At 43.1% G+C, this 16,442-nt stretch overlaps 1 protein-coding gene across 1 annotated transcript in view; it reads right to left on the bottom strand.

Moving 5' to 3' along the window:
- Nucleotides 1–9,070: 9,070 nt before the first annotated feature.
- The window catches only part of Slc17a8 (solute carrier family 17 member 8), a 43,272-nt gene continuing 35,900 nt past the window's right edge, over nt 9,071–16,442 (bottom strand). Inside the window, exons 11-12 of the mRNA XM_048418473.3 lie at nt 11,866–11,993; nt 9,071–10,086 (exon numbers count right to left, since the gene is read on the bottom strand). Coding sequence (XP_048274430.2) covers nt 9,733–10,086; nt 11,866–11,993 — 482 coding nt within the window. The 3' untranslated portion in view covers nt 9,071–9,732. The remainder of the gene's footprint in view (nt 10,087–11,865; nt 11,994–16,442) is intronic.

The following is a 16,442-nucleotide window of genomic DNA, read 5'->3' as shown; positions in this document are numbered from 1 at the left end:
CCTGGAACTTCCCGGTAATTACCCAAGTGTTCCGAGACCCTCTTAGCTGGAAATGCAGAGCGGTTGACCATGAAGCTTCTCAACACCAGGCATTCCCCTTTGTTTCCCCCGCCATCTCCCCCACATAAATCCCAGGCTTCCAACCCTTTTCTCCCTACCAAACGCATTGAAGTGTTACAAAATCATTTCTCTGTTGTTTTTTTTTTTTTTTTTTGAAATAGGTCTAATTGATGGGCCTGGTCCAAGATCTATACTCGTTAGGACTCTTGATCAGCCACACTTTCAGCCAAGCACTAAGAAAGCTGGTGTTTTATATAGTCCGAGCCAGCCACTTGGTTTAGAAACATGGTCACTCCGTTATTTTGCATGTGACCATCCTGCTGGGCACAATTCTATGTGTCGCAGATGTAGTAGTAAAAGGAACACACAAGTGACCCCTCCCCTCCGCGTGCTCTGCATTCTCATGAAGAAGATGGGATATATACTGGAAGGCCCTAAAGGGGGCATCAAATGTTTGAGCATCAAATAGTAGCCCAGGGAAACTAATGTACGTGAGAAACTCAAAGAAATGGAGCAGAATCAACTGAGAAGGGTCTGAGGATGCGGTGAGGACCAGCTTTTACTCTGGATGAAAAGAAAACCATTGGGAGGTTTTGAAGGAAAATAAAATAAAAAAAAAAGCATAACACGATCTTCGTGTGTGTGTGTGGTCTGTACAATCATGCTTACATGTTCCCTTGTGTGCACATGCCGTGCAGAGGCGATAGCAGGCCCCTCTGTCTTCATCTATTGCTCTGTCTCATTGCCTCCAGGCAGGGTCTTTAACTGAACCAAGAGCTCCTTGGGGCTAACTGGCAGATTAGCTCTCAGAATCCAGCTCTCGGTCTCCTGTCCTCAGTATCTACCTGCCCCAGCCCCTGCCCAGCCAGTGCTGAGGTTACAAGCAAGCACAGCTATGCACTGCTTTTTATGTGAGTTCTGGACATTCAAACTCATTACACTTGCAAAGCAAGTACCCTTAACCACTGAGTCACTTCCCAAGCCCCCATAATCTTCTCTTTTAATAACATCCTTCTGATAGCTGTGAGGACCCAGTGAGATGTTTCTACCACATCCTTAAAGTATTGAAAAAGGTCCATGAAACAGTCCTCAAAGGCTTTCTTAGAGAGGCGGGGCTTAAGCATTGTTTATAATGTCTAAAAAGTAGAAACAAGCCAAATTCCTATGAACTAATGTATTAAAATAATGTGCAGTGTGCTGGGCAGTGGTGGCACACGCCTTTAATCCCAGCACTTGACTACAGTCACAGGACTGGGACCAGGGCAGGCCACTGGAGGAACCGTCTCACTGAGCACAGCCCAGAATTCCGACCCAGAGAATTGTGAGCAAGTAAATAGGTTTGCGCACTGAAAACAGAGAAACTTTAGAGCCTGTTCACCATGCACTGTTACATAACATACAGCTCTTCAGGGCTGCTGTCTCAAATATGCTGATGAACTCATCTGGAAGAAGTATAGTCTTCAGCAGCTCTAAAATAGGTAATAAATACATAGATGTAATATGTATATATTGACCTTCATCAGAGAGAAAGAGCAGCTCACATGGCTGTGTTGGAACAATGGACCTTAGAAACTCCCCTGCTCAAAGCGAGCTCTCCTCTCAAGCATTGTCAAACCAGTACAAACGCTAGAAAAAAGAAAACGGAGTCATTTGACTCGGCCCCCGTTCCTATGAAGGATTTTAAAATTCTGATAACAATCAGGGTAATATTTAATCAGGACTGCTATGAAATTTACTCCCAAAGATTTTTAACACGAAGTATCGATGAACTCCGCAGTTCTCTGATTCCACGAGGCTGAAATAACCAAGGAAGCATTGCATCATCCTTAAAAATGCAGATTCACTGATGATCTTTGGCCATGAAATCTTGGAAACAACTTTGAACAAGTGCAACTCTTAAAACACAAAAAGCTATTTTGTTAAAAAAAACAAACCCACAAACGAAAGTCATGTAATTAGTAAAAAGCGTCCTCGTGCTGCGCGGAATCATTTATCCAGAGAATCAAGATTCGCTTTGATTCTATAAATAGGCCTATTTTGAGCAATTATTTAAGTAATAGTGTTTATCCCTTCTTTATGGCTATTTATCCCCAGTCCCTCAGGGGATTTTGCATTAATTTCTCAAAGACATTAACATTATCTCCCTAGAGCAGTGGTTCTCAACCTTCCTAATGCTGCGATCCTTTAATATAGTTCCTGGTGTTGGGGTGGCCCCCAAAGACAAAATTATTCCATTGGTACTTCATAACTATAATTTTCTACTGTTATGAACTGTAACAAAAAATATCTGATATGCAAGACATCGGATATGCGACACCCCCCCAAAGAGATCGCCTCCCACAGGTTGAGTATCACTACCTGGAATGCTGGTCTTATTGCTTGGGTACACATTGGAATCAAGTGTTGCATGGATTGAGAGGAAACTATTGCCATAACTTTCAAATTGAGTTGAACCTTTTATTTTTAGTGGCTTATAGTGGCCATATGGAATGGTACAATGGGTCTCAAAGGGATATTACTGGAGACTTTCTTACTTGCCTGAACCGCCCATGGCTACAAGCCATGCTTCTAGGAGAGAGAGAGGAGGAGGAAATGGGAGGTACGGAGGAAGATGAGAAGACAAGGAAAGTTCAAGCGGAGGGAGGAAACAGTAAAAGCGTGGCAGGGAATAAAGAGAGAAGGAAATATGCTAAGAAGGAGAACTGGGTGCTCACGTCAAAGAACCAGGTTCCCAGACAAGGCACCTCTAGCTAGAAGCTGTGTCTGCAGCTCGCTCTGGGCAAACCTTGGCTTCTGTCATATCAACACTAAGAGTCCATATGGTAGCTGGCGACAAACACAGAGAGAAATGAACAGATCCATTGACATCCTGATCACAGCATCTGAATGTGGTCATGAGTCTCTCCCACGCTGTGCCACGAAAAGAGAAGGCTGGAAGTCTCACCTAAACACACTGTGAGTTTCTGTCACACCGGCTCTATCCAGAATGCCAAATTCTTATTCAGCTTCAGGATATGACTACAGCGTTCCTTCCTTGTGATGCTCTCAGCCAGAGAGGGGTGTGGCAGCCCATGTGGGCCCTTCACCAAACATCCCTACTGCCGCACTGGTTTTGAAAAGGAAAATGAATCGTGCCCTGGCTGAGGCTTGATGCCTGATGCCATCCATCTTTTTTGGAGATGGGTGCTCTTGGAGGGTTCTACCCTATACATGGCTGACAAGGTTCACGTCCCCACGTTAATGGTGTCTTAGTGGTTAACGGTCTCCCGTGTTAACGCTGCATTTCTTAGTGGTTTCCCATAAACATTATTTCAGAGTCCAGGCATCAGATTACAACACTCATATATTTACAAAGGGAGAGGAGCTGATAATAATATTGGGTACGCGTGTGTTTAAAGGGCTTTCTGGCCCTGAAATTTCAGTCCTCTGTTTGTCTACTTCCAACCTAAAAATGCTCTACAAGGCCACCACCTTGAAATCATTTGCTCTGTTCAATGCCGATGCTTTGGGCTTGTGTTGACACCAGGCCCCGGGGGAAGCACGAGTCAGAAAGCATCTGTTCATCTCATAGCTTGGTACAAAGGGGACAGGGCTCTCTCAGCCCACTGAGGGCACCTCATTTTGAGGTTTCCTTTATCACCGGCATAAGGGACAGGAGCCTGACAGACAGAAATTCGGAATCTCAGCCCAGAAAACAGCTGAAGTCTTCAACATTCCAGATGTAAATTTTTCCCCTAGTTTTCTCCTAACTAATTTCCCTGTGTAATAAAGGTCGTTCGTTTTTCACCTTCCCTCTTGACAAATATTTACTAAGTAGCTATTAGGCACCAGACACTGCTCTCAGTGTTTCACAAAAGTCAGGAACCAAAACAAATTGAAGGCTCTGCCCCTTGGAACTGCTATCCACCCATGACGGCTGCTCTGGAGTCCAGAACCCACCATCCTGCATTAGGAATGGGGATAAGCAGTGTCCTGGTTGAGCCAGTTGGTGAGAGACCCTGGGCTACAGCTCTTCCATCCCTGCATTGTCAATGGGGATGCGAAATTGAGCTGCCCTGACTTCTAGTCAATCCTCATGTTTTCTGCCCTTCTCCTCCAACCCCACTTCCCTCCTCTCTCTCCTTCCTCTTGAGGAGCTGGTACCTGATGCCTTCAAGTCCTGCAGCTTTCCTGCTGACTGTGACCCAAGGCGGTTCCCTCTTTTTCTGAGTCAGGGAAGATTCACACATCCCCCTAAAACATCCTAAAGATAGCTCTTCTCCACATGGTTGCAAACTTCTAATTACAATTAAAAAGCAGATATAAATTCCTAAGTCTGACTTGTTGTATTTAACAAGCCTACCTGGACGACAGCACAATTCCCCATAGATATAGCACAGTAGATTTTGAAGATTGAGCCCACTAGGCACCCGTACATACTGCAGGTCATGTGTAACATGAGGGGTTGTTTGTTGGGAGTTTCTGTCCTGCCCAGTACCCCATAGCTGGCAAGCCCAAAGAAAAATCACACACAGATCTCTGTAAGTTATAAAGCTGATTGGCCCGTTAGGTCAGGCTTCTTACTGGCTAACTCTCACATCTTGATTAGCCCATTTTTCTGATCTATGTTAGTCATGTGGCTCAGTACCTTTTGCAGTGGGGCAGCTCACATCCTGCTGCTTCGGTGATCTGGGCAGGAGAGGGAGCAATCAACTTCCTCCTTCCCAGAATTCTCCTGCTCTCCTTGCATCACTTCCACTTCCTGTCTGGTTTTCCCACCTATACCTCCTACCTGGCCAATCAACGTTTATTTAAAACATGATTGACAGAATACAGACAATTCTCCCGCAGTCATGTGACAAATTATTTGTAACCCTGGACACCTGAGGGGGGAAAAGTTTCAGTACCCCTGGAAAAACTCACATATTTGCTCTCTCTCCTTCCCCCCTTTCAGGTTTAGCTCACTCCTCCCACTCACCCACCCATAACTTCCATAACTACAGTGCAGACAGAGAAACAGGTAACAGGAGCCCCTGGTTCTCATGCCTCACTCCAGCTGAGCAGTTGGTGAGAGGCAAGGCCAACGGCTCAAATGGTTTTCACCTGTGCTGTCCTGGGGCCTGGGCTAACTGGTCAGCTCCTTCCCTCAGGTTTCTCGCTTCACGCTAAGATTAGCAAGACTCTATCCTGACGCTGGGGGCACCTTGGTCTGGAGTTGCTGCCCTAGAGAAGAAGCTGAGAGCAAAGCACATATGAAGAACCAAGCTGGAGAGTAAATTAAAGTTAGACTAAAATAAGAATTTAATCTTAAATTCGATATTTAATTAGTTCACTCATTGGGCGGAATCACATATTTAATTAGTTTGAATGAAGAGTCGGTGCTGCTATTTAGTACAGCGGTAGCATTTGTTTACCCTGTATAAGGTTCTATGTTCAATCCTCAGCACGAAAAATTGATAATACTAATTTATTAATCTTTTAAATGATGTTTGCTTCTAGGTTTATGTATGAGCATGTACAGGTGTGCAGATGCACCATGTGTGTGCCTGGCGCCTTCAGGGGCCAATAAAGGGTGTTGGATTTCTGGAAGTAAAGTTACAGAAAGTTATGAGCTATGTTCAAGGGTGCCAGGAACTCTTCTTGGTCTTCTGCAAGAGTAGTAAACATTCCTAACACTCAGCCACATTTCCAGCCCAAAATGGATTAATCTCATTTGAAAATTAAGGAGCTAGAGGTGATGGAGGAATGCTTCCTATCCTAGCATTTAGGAAACTGAGGTAGGAGGATTGCTATGTGTTCAAGATTGGTGTTGACTACAGAGTGAGTATCAAGACTCCCAAGGCCATAGAGCATTATTCCCATGGGCAGCAAAAGGGTTTCTTCTGCAGACATCCTCACTGACATTTGCTCCTTTTCATTTCTTGATGACAGCCTTTCTGACCCTGGCAGGAGAGACCTCAAGGTGGTTCGCTTGGGTTCTCGTTGCCCTGCTGGCTGGTGAAATGTTTATTAGCCATTTGCATTTCTTCTCTTCAGAACTCTCCTCAGATCTATGGCTCATTTTTGTAATGAGTTGTTTTGTGATGCTTTTGTTCTTAGTTGCTTGTATATCCTAGATATTAATAATATATTGACTATAGAGCTGTTCTCAAAAACCAATCAGAAAGCGGTTGGTTACCCCCTAACTAAACTATTGATGCCACTACTGCACCAGTAGAAACACCTTCTTGGAAACGTGAATTGGCTCTATGTAAGATGTTCAAAAGGGTCTTTATTTAGTTTATACTCGTAGGCAAATGTTGTTGTAAGAGGCTTATCTCTGCAGTGACTGGCAGTGAACACAAAGACACATAGCTCTGCAAGGTACAGAGAAGAAGCGAATATGAAGTGCTCAACCATGAAGAGGTTTAGACCACCTCTTCCAAAACACACGAGACACTATATGAGAAGGGGGAAGGAAGATTGTAAGCGCCAGATGATGGGAGGAGGGGCTATGGAATGCTGTCTGATGGGCAGACCAGTCATCCCAATCCAGAACTCAAGCCATTGTGCTTACCCAGGGAGCCTGCACTAGAGTGGGCTTGTCAGCAGAAGACCGGCATTGGGGAGGAGCTCAAGGGACCCTAAAAAATAAAATATTCAAGACATCATTTTCAAAAGAATTTTCCAAAATGATTTCTGTATTTTCATAATGTAATTGTTATATTTGGTGGCATCTCTATTGGTAAATTTTTATTTTTAATTATCTGTCACTTTAGTAATTTTATTTATGTTCATGAAGGGGAAATCGGTATTTTACACAAACATGAGTAGAAAGTGTCATAGTTAATGAGAAAAAATTGATATATGATATAAAATAATTAAGTTCTAGTGTTTTCCACTAATACACTACAAATATCATTTGAAAAAGGAGGTATAATCAAAGTAATGGGGGTGAAGATGAGCAAAAGGCCCCGTATGTGTTACTGAAACTGACACAATGAAACCCATTGTTATGAATAATTAATATATGCAAATAATTTTTTAAAATAAAGCCGTATCTTGAGAGACGATTTTCCAAAACTGTGTCAGACATGGAAATATAGATGGAAAAATAAACTAGAGAAATTTGGTAGAGAAAAGAGAAAACTATGGAAATTTTCTAAAGTCAAGGACCACTCTGAGAGTTCTAGCTTGAATGATGACATTTTTAACAGAGAAAAGACAAAAGAAAGCAAGTTTGTTGAGTTTGAGAGCCCGTGGTATGAAACAGAAATACTGGGCTCCAGATTGAATTTAGCAACCAAGAAAAACATAGCAATATCCCATTGAGTTTAAAACATTACTAATTCTTCTTCTCACTTTCAAGAATAGCTCAAACTGTAATTGTTTGAAAAAGTGCAATTCAGACTTTATTTCAGTAACCCAGCATCCTCAGGACCCCTCCTACTGGAATCAACACTCTGCCTCCAATGGGTAGCACTACAAATAGACCCCAAGGGCAAAATGCACAGAAACCTGCGGTTGTCAGTTGTCGATGCTGTTTGAGGGTAATTAGTGACCCCGTGCAACCTCTGTGGAAAGAAGAGCACTACAAGGCAACATGTTTTATAATGTTTAATGGCATGATCCAGCCCACCATTTAAAAATTTACTGCACGTGCAAGTTATACACAAAATGTAGTGTTTCTGCATGATGTCCACACTAACTGCGGATTGCGTCATAATCTACCACGCTGCCTGCATGATCATCATGAGGCTTTTTCATACGGGTAATTACTATGCTTTATTAACACATAAGGAAATAAACACTTGTTATTCTTTTCTTTTTTTTTACTTAGAAAACAGTGCAATTTTCATTATAAACTCTGTGGCCAATGGATGAAGTGACACAACATTCTTTCATTACAGATGACATGGTCACACAAGGTGATGGGTTAAAGGTTAAAGGTCATGAGGATGGGACGGCTATTTCTTAAGAACTCCTTCATGCCAGGAACTCCTCTAGGAGACTTACATGGATTCACGCAATAAGGACATTTAACAGCGTCTGATAACACAACTTATGTATAAATGATAGAAAGAATATTATTTAACGGGAAGTCAGCCACTCTCTTTTAAGATCTAACATTAGACTTTTTAGAGAGTACATTATAGTTCCTTAAGTATTAACAAGGGACCAGAAATGAAATGGAAAAACCTAGAGAACAAATATTATACACTAATATACAAGTAAATCTGTATTTTATCATCATGGTAAGTTTCCTTCTGAAAACATCAACAATTTTTAAAACCAAGGAACTGGAAAATCATTTTCTTTTCTAATAGCCTCTTCCATGCCAACATTGCAGTTTTAATTATGTGTGGGAGTACCCGTTCCATTGCCTAATATGATTACAGGTGAATTTTTTCAATACCAATTACAGGCCTGCTTGTCTCAGACATTCTGACTGTAGCATTTCTCTACGAAACTACTGTATCTTTTTATTTTTAATGAACACTCTAAGTACAGACATTCTGAATATTTTGGGCATCATTTCATATCATCGGCCACACTTCCTATTATACCCACTGGCAGAGAAAGCTGGTGACACACTTTTGTTTAAACAAGACCTTTTTCAAGAGACGAATGGCTAAAACTCTCCTGAGTCTAGTTCTTAGATTATTAAATGTTGTATGGGGTTATATTTAACTCGGGACATTATTTAACCACATTTCTGATACTGTAGAGGGTTTTAATAACCAAATCTTCATATACTTCTTTTAAATCATTTCTGGAAATTGAGCTAGCTTGCTTCACTTTATTTTATTTATTTATTATTATTTTTTTTTACTAGTCGGCTTTTAAAGAAAAAAAAAGCTCTTGTTCACCAGAGAATACAGGACCTTAAGAGTTTTGAGTCCAGAATTTCATAAGTTTGAGTTTCACTCTGCCACATTAGTCTACACACACACACACACACACACACACACACACACACACACACACACCCTTGACCAAACACGGAATTACCCACAAAACAGCTGACTCAGGTTTTTGTCACGGGGGGGGGGGGGGGGGGGGGGGGGGGGGGTCCCCACACCGAGCTGGACCCCTCTTCCTAAATCTCCCTGTCATCTGCCAGTGTCAGTCTTGGCCCCAAGAAGATGGCCTTGGGTGGGTCATTCTGTCCCTTCAGTGTCCCTAGCTGTAAAATGGGTGTGATAGCATATGTAATAGGATGGGGGGGGTCAAATAAGTATGTCCATAAAGCACCTGGCACAACAGAGGGCCTCCGGGAGTGGTTCCCCTCATCGGGTTTAGAAAACTTTCCCCTGTACGGGTATCTCAGGAGATGGGGTGACACCCACCACGTACTCTTCTCTAGGCCTAAGAGGGATTTATCTCAATGTTTATTTGAGCAGCAAACTACTCCTTGGCCTTCTAGCCGTTTCTTTCTGAGTAACTAGTTCTTTGAGAGAAGGCACAACAGCCAACATCTGCCTCAGTCACCCAACCCTGCAAAAAATAATACGACCAGTTGTTTTATCAGCTGAGAGCAATAGTTATGTCCCTATCTCTGGAAGAAGGTATTTCTCTGTTCTCTGCTGTTGACTTAATCTCCCCCTCCTGCTACCTCCAGTGCCCCATGATTTGGCCCCCTGGCAAGCCGAGGTATGGGAAAGGCAATGGGAATGGGTTATTTCCGGTTGTAAGCTGAAGAGAAGGTGGGCGTTAAGATGTTTCTGCGAAGTTTCCTTCTTCGTTCTGGTAGGACAATGCCTCTTCCCCCTCGAAGGCATCGAAGGCAGCTTCTCTCTGCTGTCTCCAGCCGCTCCTCTGGACCTCGCAATTCTGAGTGGTGGCGCCATAAGACATCTTCTTTCTCGGACTAGCGATAGCCTCGTGGTTGAGTTCTGTCTCCTCGGCTAATTCGTCTTGGTCAATGATTCCACATTTCTCCTCCGAGAGACTCTCTGGGTCAGCCCAGTCCTGTTTCTCCCCAGAAGCGAAGACCCCGTAGAAGATGACACCGCTGTAATGGACCAGGGCGGCTATGAGGAATACATTCTGCCACTCCTCGCGGGTCTAACAAAGGAAATATCCGGTTACTGTTTTAAGCAAAAACAGAGGTTGACAGAGAGTCCGAAATTCCTCCACTGGGATAAAAACATTCCAAAGGCTACATTGGGCTTCTGGGTAGACATATGATAGACTCAACATCCAGAATCTATACTTAATTTGAGTACTTGAAAATGAAAGGAGACCAAGAATGCCACTTTAATATAAACTACATATCAAAATAAATATGTAAAAAATACAGGTCACATGCGCTTGAGGAGATGATTCAGTGGGGGTTAAGTGCCCTGAATGTCCTAACAGAAGCCCCAGGTTCTGTTCCTAGCACTCACATGGCAGCTCATAAGGATCTTAAACTCCAGCTCCAGGGCATCCGATGCCCCTCACTGGCTTCCATGATGTATACGTGGTATGCATATACACAAGCAGGCAAAACATTCACCCACATAGAACAAACATAAATACAATTTTAAAGATAAAATAAGTTTAAAAGCCACAAAGGTCCAGGAAAAGCTAAGTGCCACATCCTGGAAGGTTCAGGGGTTTGTATACTGTGTTTATGGGGGTTGTGTCTGTGCAACACAGGTGCGCCTGGCACCCAAGGAGAGCAGAAGAGGCTATAGTGGCTAAGTGCCTTGGACGTTCTTGTAGAGGACCAATTCCCAGCACCCACAGGTAGCTCACAACCATCTGTAACACCAGCTCCAGGGGATCTGGATGTCATCCAGGGGCTACCAATGATTGTGAGCTGTATGGGAGCAGGAGACAGAACCCTGGGCCTCTCAAAGAGCAGCAAGCACTCTGAGCCTCATCTTGTGGGTCCTTTTTTATTTTTTAAATAACATTTTTTTCACTTATTTTACATACTGACTGCAGTTTCCCCTCCCTCCTCTCCTCCTGCCCCCTCCCCACTCCTCCTCACCTCCATTCAGAACCGCAGGCCTCCCAGGGGCTAGAACAAACCATGGTGTGTCAAGCTGAGGCAGGATCAAGCTCCTCTCCTTGCCTCAAGCCTGGCCAAGGTGGGTCTTAAGAAAGGTCACTAATGCCTCGTTTATTTTCTCCTAAACAAGGAGGCACACTACACTGCTACTTTATGTGTGACATTCTAAATAATGGGTGAAAATGGGCTATCCAGTTCTAGCCCTTAAAATCATAAAACAATCTTAAATAAAATGTTCATTCAGGGTTGGCTGCCTGAGTTTCTTTGTATCTCTAAACAATCTCTACAGCCTCTCAGCTGAGAAGGTGTGGAACTAGATTACCATTAGTTCTGGTGCCATCAATAAAGGATAAAGCTGAAGAAGAGAAGGAAAGAGAGGAGGAAGAAGAAACAAGAGAAGGGGCAGTTGTCTAAGACTCAGTCAAGGACAAAGCCACACACTTACACACTGGGGTAAGTCACACTTACACACCAGGGTAAGTCACAAAATCTCAGGCTCCAAGGACAAGGCCACACACTTACACACTGGGTTAAGTCACCAGACCTCAGGTTCCATGGACAAGGACACACACTCACACACTGGGGTAAGTCACACTTACACACCAGGGCAAGTCACAAGATCTCAGGCTTCAAGGACAAGGCCACTCACTTACACGTCAGGATAAGTCACGAGATCTCAGATTTCAAGGACAAGGACACACATACACACCAGGGTAAGTCACAAGATCTCGGGTTCCAAGGACAAGGCCAAACACTTCCACTCTGGAGAAGGTCACTGAGATCTCAAGTTTGGGCAGTGCTTCTACCCTGATAGTGTAGCCCACAGCCACAGAGCAGATCATTACCTTGTGCTTGGTCATGGCTCCGACAATGAGGGGGCAAACCATTCCAGACAGGGTTCCCACTCCATTCGAAATCCCCATGAGAATGCTGGCATAGCGTGGAGCAATGTCCAGGTGGTTGACATTAAAACCTATGGTAAAGCCAGAACCCCAGTATCAGAGTTGAGAACAGAATTCCTAATACCCTTTGGGAAATGCGTGACTATCCCCATGGCTCATTGATCAGTTTGATCTTCTCTAGGATATGTTTAATGGAAATTCTACCAGAAAGGCCTGGCTGGACATTGCCAGGCTGTCCCTGCCCAAAGCGGAACTGTCCATGCTAATCAGTGATGCATCCATGGTGGTGAGAATTATAGAAAATGTGCCCAGCAGAACTGGAACTCCAAAACCAAAGTCCTAAGGCTTAGACTGTATCCGTTTCAATGCAAACAACCAGACCCTCGTGAACAGAACCTTACCTACCAATATGGCCTCAGTTCAAAAAGGTGAACATTTTGTTGTTTATTTTATTTATTTAGATATAGTGTCTCAAACTCACAGACTTAAGCTATCTTGCCTCAGCCTCCTGAGAACCTGGAATCACGGGCATACACCCCGTCTAGCAACACGCATGGATGGAAAGTCTAGGCAGCCACCTGCCCTGTTGACCACTGTCTCCCCTTTGTTAGCCAAGCGTCTGGCCGATAGGAATCATTCAGGCACTCATGTCTATTTGCCAGTTTCAGCTACTGAAAACAGAGCAAAGGACTGTGGATTTTGCTTAGTCATGCTTCTGCTTTCTTTTCTTTTGTGGAGTACCTTTTGTATATTAAATTTGTCCTTTGACAGTTTCTTTAAAAAACAGTGCAGTGATTTTATTTCTAGTTATGTGTACGTGTGCATGTGTGTGCTCCTCATATGTGTGCTCCTCATGTGTGTGCACATGAGCACAGACACCCGTAGAGGCCAGAGGAAGGCATCGGATCCCCTGGAGCTGGAGTTACATGATTATAGGGCATCTGACGTGATTGATGGGAACAGAGCCCAGGCGCTCTGGAAGAGCATCAAACCCTCTTACCTACTGAGCCATCTTGCCAAGCCCCGCCCTGTTCTCTGACAATCTCATCCCGGTATATATTATGTACTGACAACTCTCACCGTCACCCTATCTACCTCCCTGCTTCTCTATAAAGCTCTTTCTCACATTCTTGTTTGATTTGTTTTTATGACCTGCTGAGTTTAAACAGGATGCCCTTCTGAACATGGGTTTGGCGTTATCCACTGAAGCGTGGTCAGCCCATCAGTGAATGGACACCTGGAGACAACGACTCCCGCTCTCCCAGAGTCCCTCAGTATCGCTAATAGTTGGGGAGGGAAGGGTAGGGCCCTGTTAGCCCTTCACCCATTCATGACTGATTTTAGGTTTGATTTTTAATTCTCTGTTCTGTGCAAAATCAAACAAACAAAAACAAAAAACAAAACAATCTGAAAATAAGCTTAAAATTTTTTTTCATCCAATCTGGGAATTTTTTTTCTTGACTTGTATTCAAAGAGAAATTTTAAACATTGTGTTCTGTAATAAATACACCTTCCCGTTCAGATTAAAGTACCAGATAATTGAAACATAAAGCAGCTTCAAGATTAATTAATCTTGCTGTGATCTGAATGCAATAAATACTTTATTAGACAAAAAAAAAACGGAGATGAGAACCAGTTGATGTGATGGTTGAACATTCTGCTCTGAATCAAAGCCAGCCTCGGCATTTGCATCCAGCTACAGAGAACCTGAGGAAGCCCATTTAGGCTTCTATCTACACCCTGCTGGTGTTCAGATGGGAAAAGTCACTGGGAGACTGGCGCACTGGTAGGTTTCTGTAGCACATGAAAATATCACACGCAGCCTGGGAGACAGGCAACTGAGGAAGACTGGGAATAGGAGACATGGCCTTTCTGAAGGAAGAGCATATCAAATGGTTGTCCAATACCAAATAATCAGCCATAAAAACATACATACAGGTAGCATTAGATGGACTAAATGGTTATATTATATAGGAATTATATATATACATATATACACATATACATATGCATATATATACATATATATACATATGCATATATATACATATATATATATGTATGAAATAAGAACTAGTTTTAAAAACTGTCCATGAATTTTAAAGACAATGGGAAGTGGTATATGGGAGGAGGGTTTAGAGCAGAGGCTCTCAGCCCGTGGGTCTCAACCCCTTTGGCAAACTTCTGTCTCCCAAAACATTCCAATTATAATTCATAACAGAAGCAGAATCACAACTGAGAAGCAGCAAGGAGAATTGTATGGTTGGGGTCACCACACGAGGAGCTGCGTTAAGGGGTCGCGGCGTTGGGAAGGCTGAGAACCCCTGCTCTAGAGAGAAGAAAGGGAAAGGGGAAATGTTATGATTCAATTACAATCTCAAAAATAAATGAAAGGGGTAAAAAGGCGGCCAGCGTGAGATAAAGGCAGCCGCTGCAGTTGGGAGAATGGAGAATTAACTGGTGACCCTGAAGAAAGGAACCAGTGTGAACTTGAAGGCTTCTGTATCTCCCGAGACAGGATGTGAATCTCTTCTGTACAGCAGACTTATCAAGAGAATGGCTTCTGTGTATCGCCATGAGATTGTGGCTAACCGCTGTCAGCCTCTGTCTCCTTCGACTTCTACATAGCATCTCTCTGACTCCGCCCACTCTCTCTATCTATCTTTTCCAGCCTGGCTATATTCTGCCCTGCCATAGGCCAAAGTATCTTCTTTATTAACCAATGGCAATAAAACACATTCACAGCACACAGAGGGGAATCCCACATTACTCATCCAACACTGTGATAAGACCTTTGAGTAACTTATTTTCCCTAGAATGTAAATTCTATGAGGGCACAAATTTTTAATTGTTAACTGCAATGTCCCCAGTGCTGATGAGAACCACGCTGGCGTGGTGAGCAGTGTGAGAGAATGAATGTGGGACCTTTAGCATCCTCCCAGCAACCTGCCCGCTACTGCCACAGGACTCCATTCTCCAGATCGGAACACAGAGAATTTGGCAAATTGTTTATACACAAAAAACAGTCAAGAAATATCTCAGACCCAACTCTGTGTACTTCCAAACTGAAATTCTTGGCTTTCAGCTTTTTCTTTTCCCCCTAATATACCTATTAGTGAGTTCTGTTCATTTTAATAGATACCTCAAGCCTCTGCTTTAGGATAGCTCGGGAAACAGAGTTACTGTTTTTCTGTTCTGGCATGTTTCCATTCTGTTTGATACTTAAGGTGGTCTAGGGATAAAGAAGGACTTGTCGGCAGGCAGGTCTATGTCTGCCACTAACTGTGTAACAGTGGGAAGAACCATTTTTATTATTCTATTATTATTATTAATTACTATTGTCCAATCAAACAGTGGAAAACTCAGTTAAATGTTGCAATCAACCATCATTTGCTTCACAGTGTAGTGGGGCAGATGCAATGATAGAAACACATGACCCATTTCACATTTCCATTGGGCTTTGTATAGGGAAGTTTCTGGAGTCTGTAAGCATGATGCTTTGCACACTATCCGCTCCATACAGTAAGCTGGTGTCTGTTCCTGTCAAATGAAGAAACAAATGACACCAACCCCCACCCCGGGGTAGTTGTGTGAATGCCACACAAAGGGTTTTGAGAGTCCTCAACATTGAATCCGTGCTTAATCACAGTAAGCCCTCATCATCACCATCATCACCATCATCATCACCATCATCATCATCATCATCATCACCATCATCACCATCACCATCATCACCATCACCATCATCATCACCATCATCACTATCATCATCATCATCATCATCACCACCACCATCACCATCATCATCACCACCATCATCATCATCATCACCATCATCACTATCATCATCATCACCATCATCACCATCACCATCATCACCATCACCATCATCATCATCATCATCACCATCATCACTATCATCATCATCACCATCACCATCATCATCATCATCATCACCATCATCACTATCATCATCATCACCATCATCATCATCATCATCACCATCATCACTATCATCATCATCACCATCATCATCATCACTATCACCACCACCATCATCATCATCATCATCACCATCATCATCACCATCATCACCACCATCATCACCACCATCATCACCATCATCACCATCATCATCATCATCACCATCATCACCACCATCATCACCATCATCATCACCATCATCATCATCATCATCACCATCATCACTATCATCATCACCACCATCATCATCATCACCATCACCACCACCATCATCACCATCATCATCATCATCATCACCATCATCATCATCACCATCATCATCACCATCACCATCATCACCACCATCATCACCATCATCATCATCACCATCAGCATTACCATCATCAACATTCCTATTTGTTCTGAGGAACTTCAACCCCACTCCAGACCTGTACCTTCTTGTTTGAAAAATTAAAGCAATGAAGTAGACAAGAACTCCTTGAAAGCTATAGAAATCGCTCTAAACACTCACTATGTCTGTAACCATGGGTCAAATG

This window comes from Myodes glareolus, chromosome 26, assembly GCF_982192425.1.
Source record: "Myodes glareolus chromosome 26, mMyoGla1.1, whole genome shotgun sequence".
In the NCBI taxonomy this organism is placed as follows: domain Eukaryota; kingdom Metazoa; phylum Chordata; class Mammalia; order Rodentia; family Cricetidae; genus Myodes; species Myodes glareolus.
This window is presented reverse-complemented; position numbering and strand designations above follow the sequence as displayed.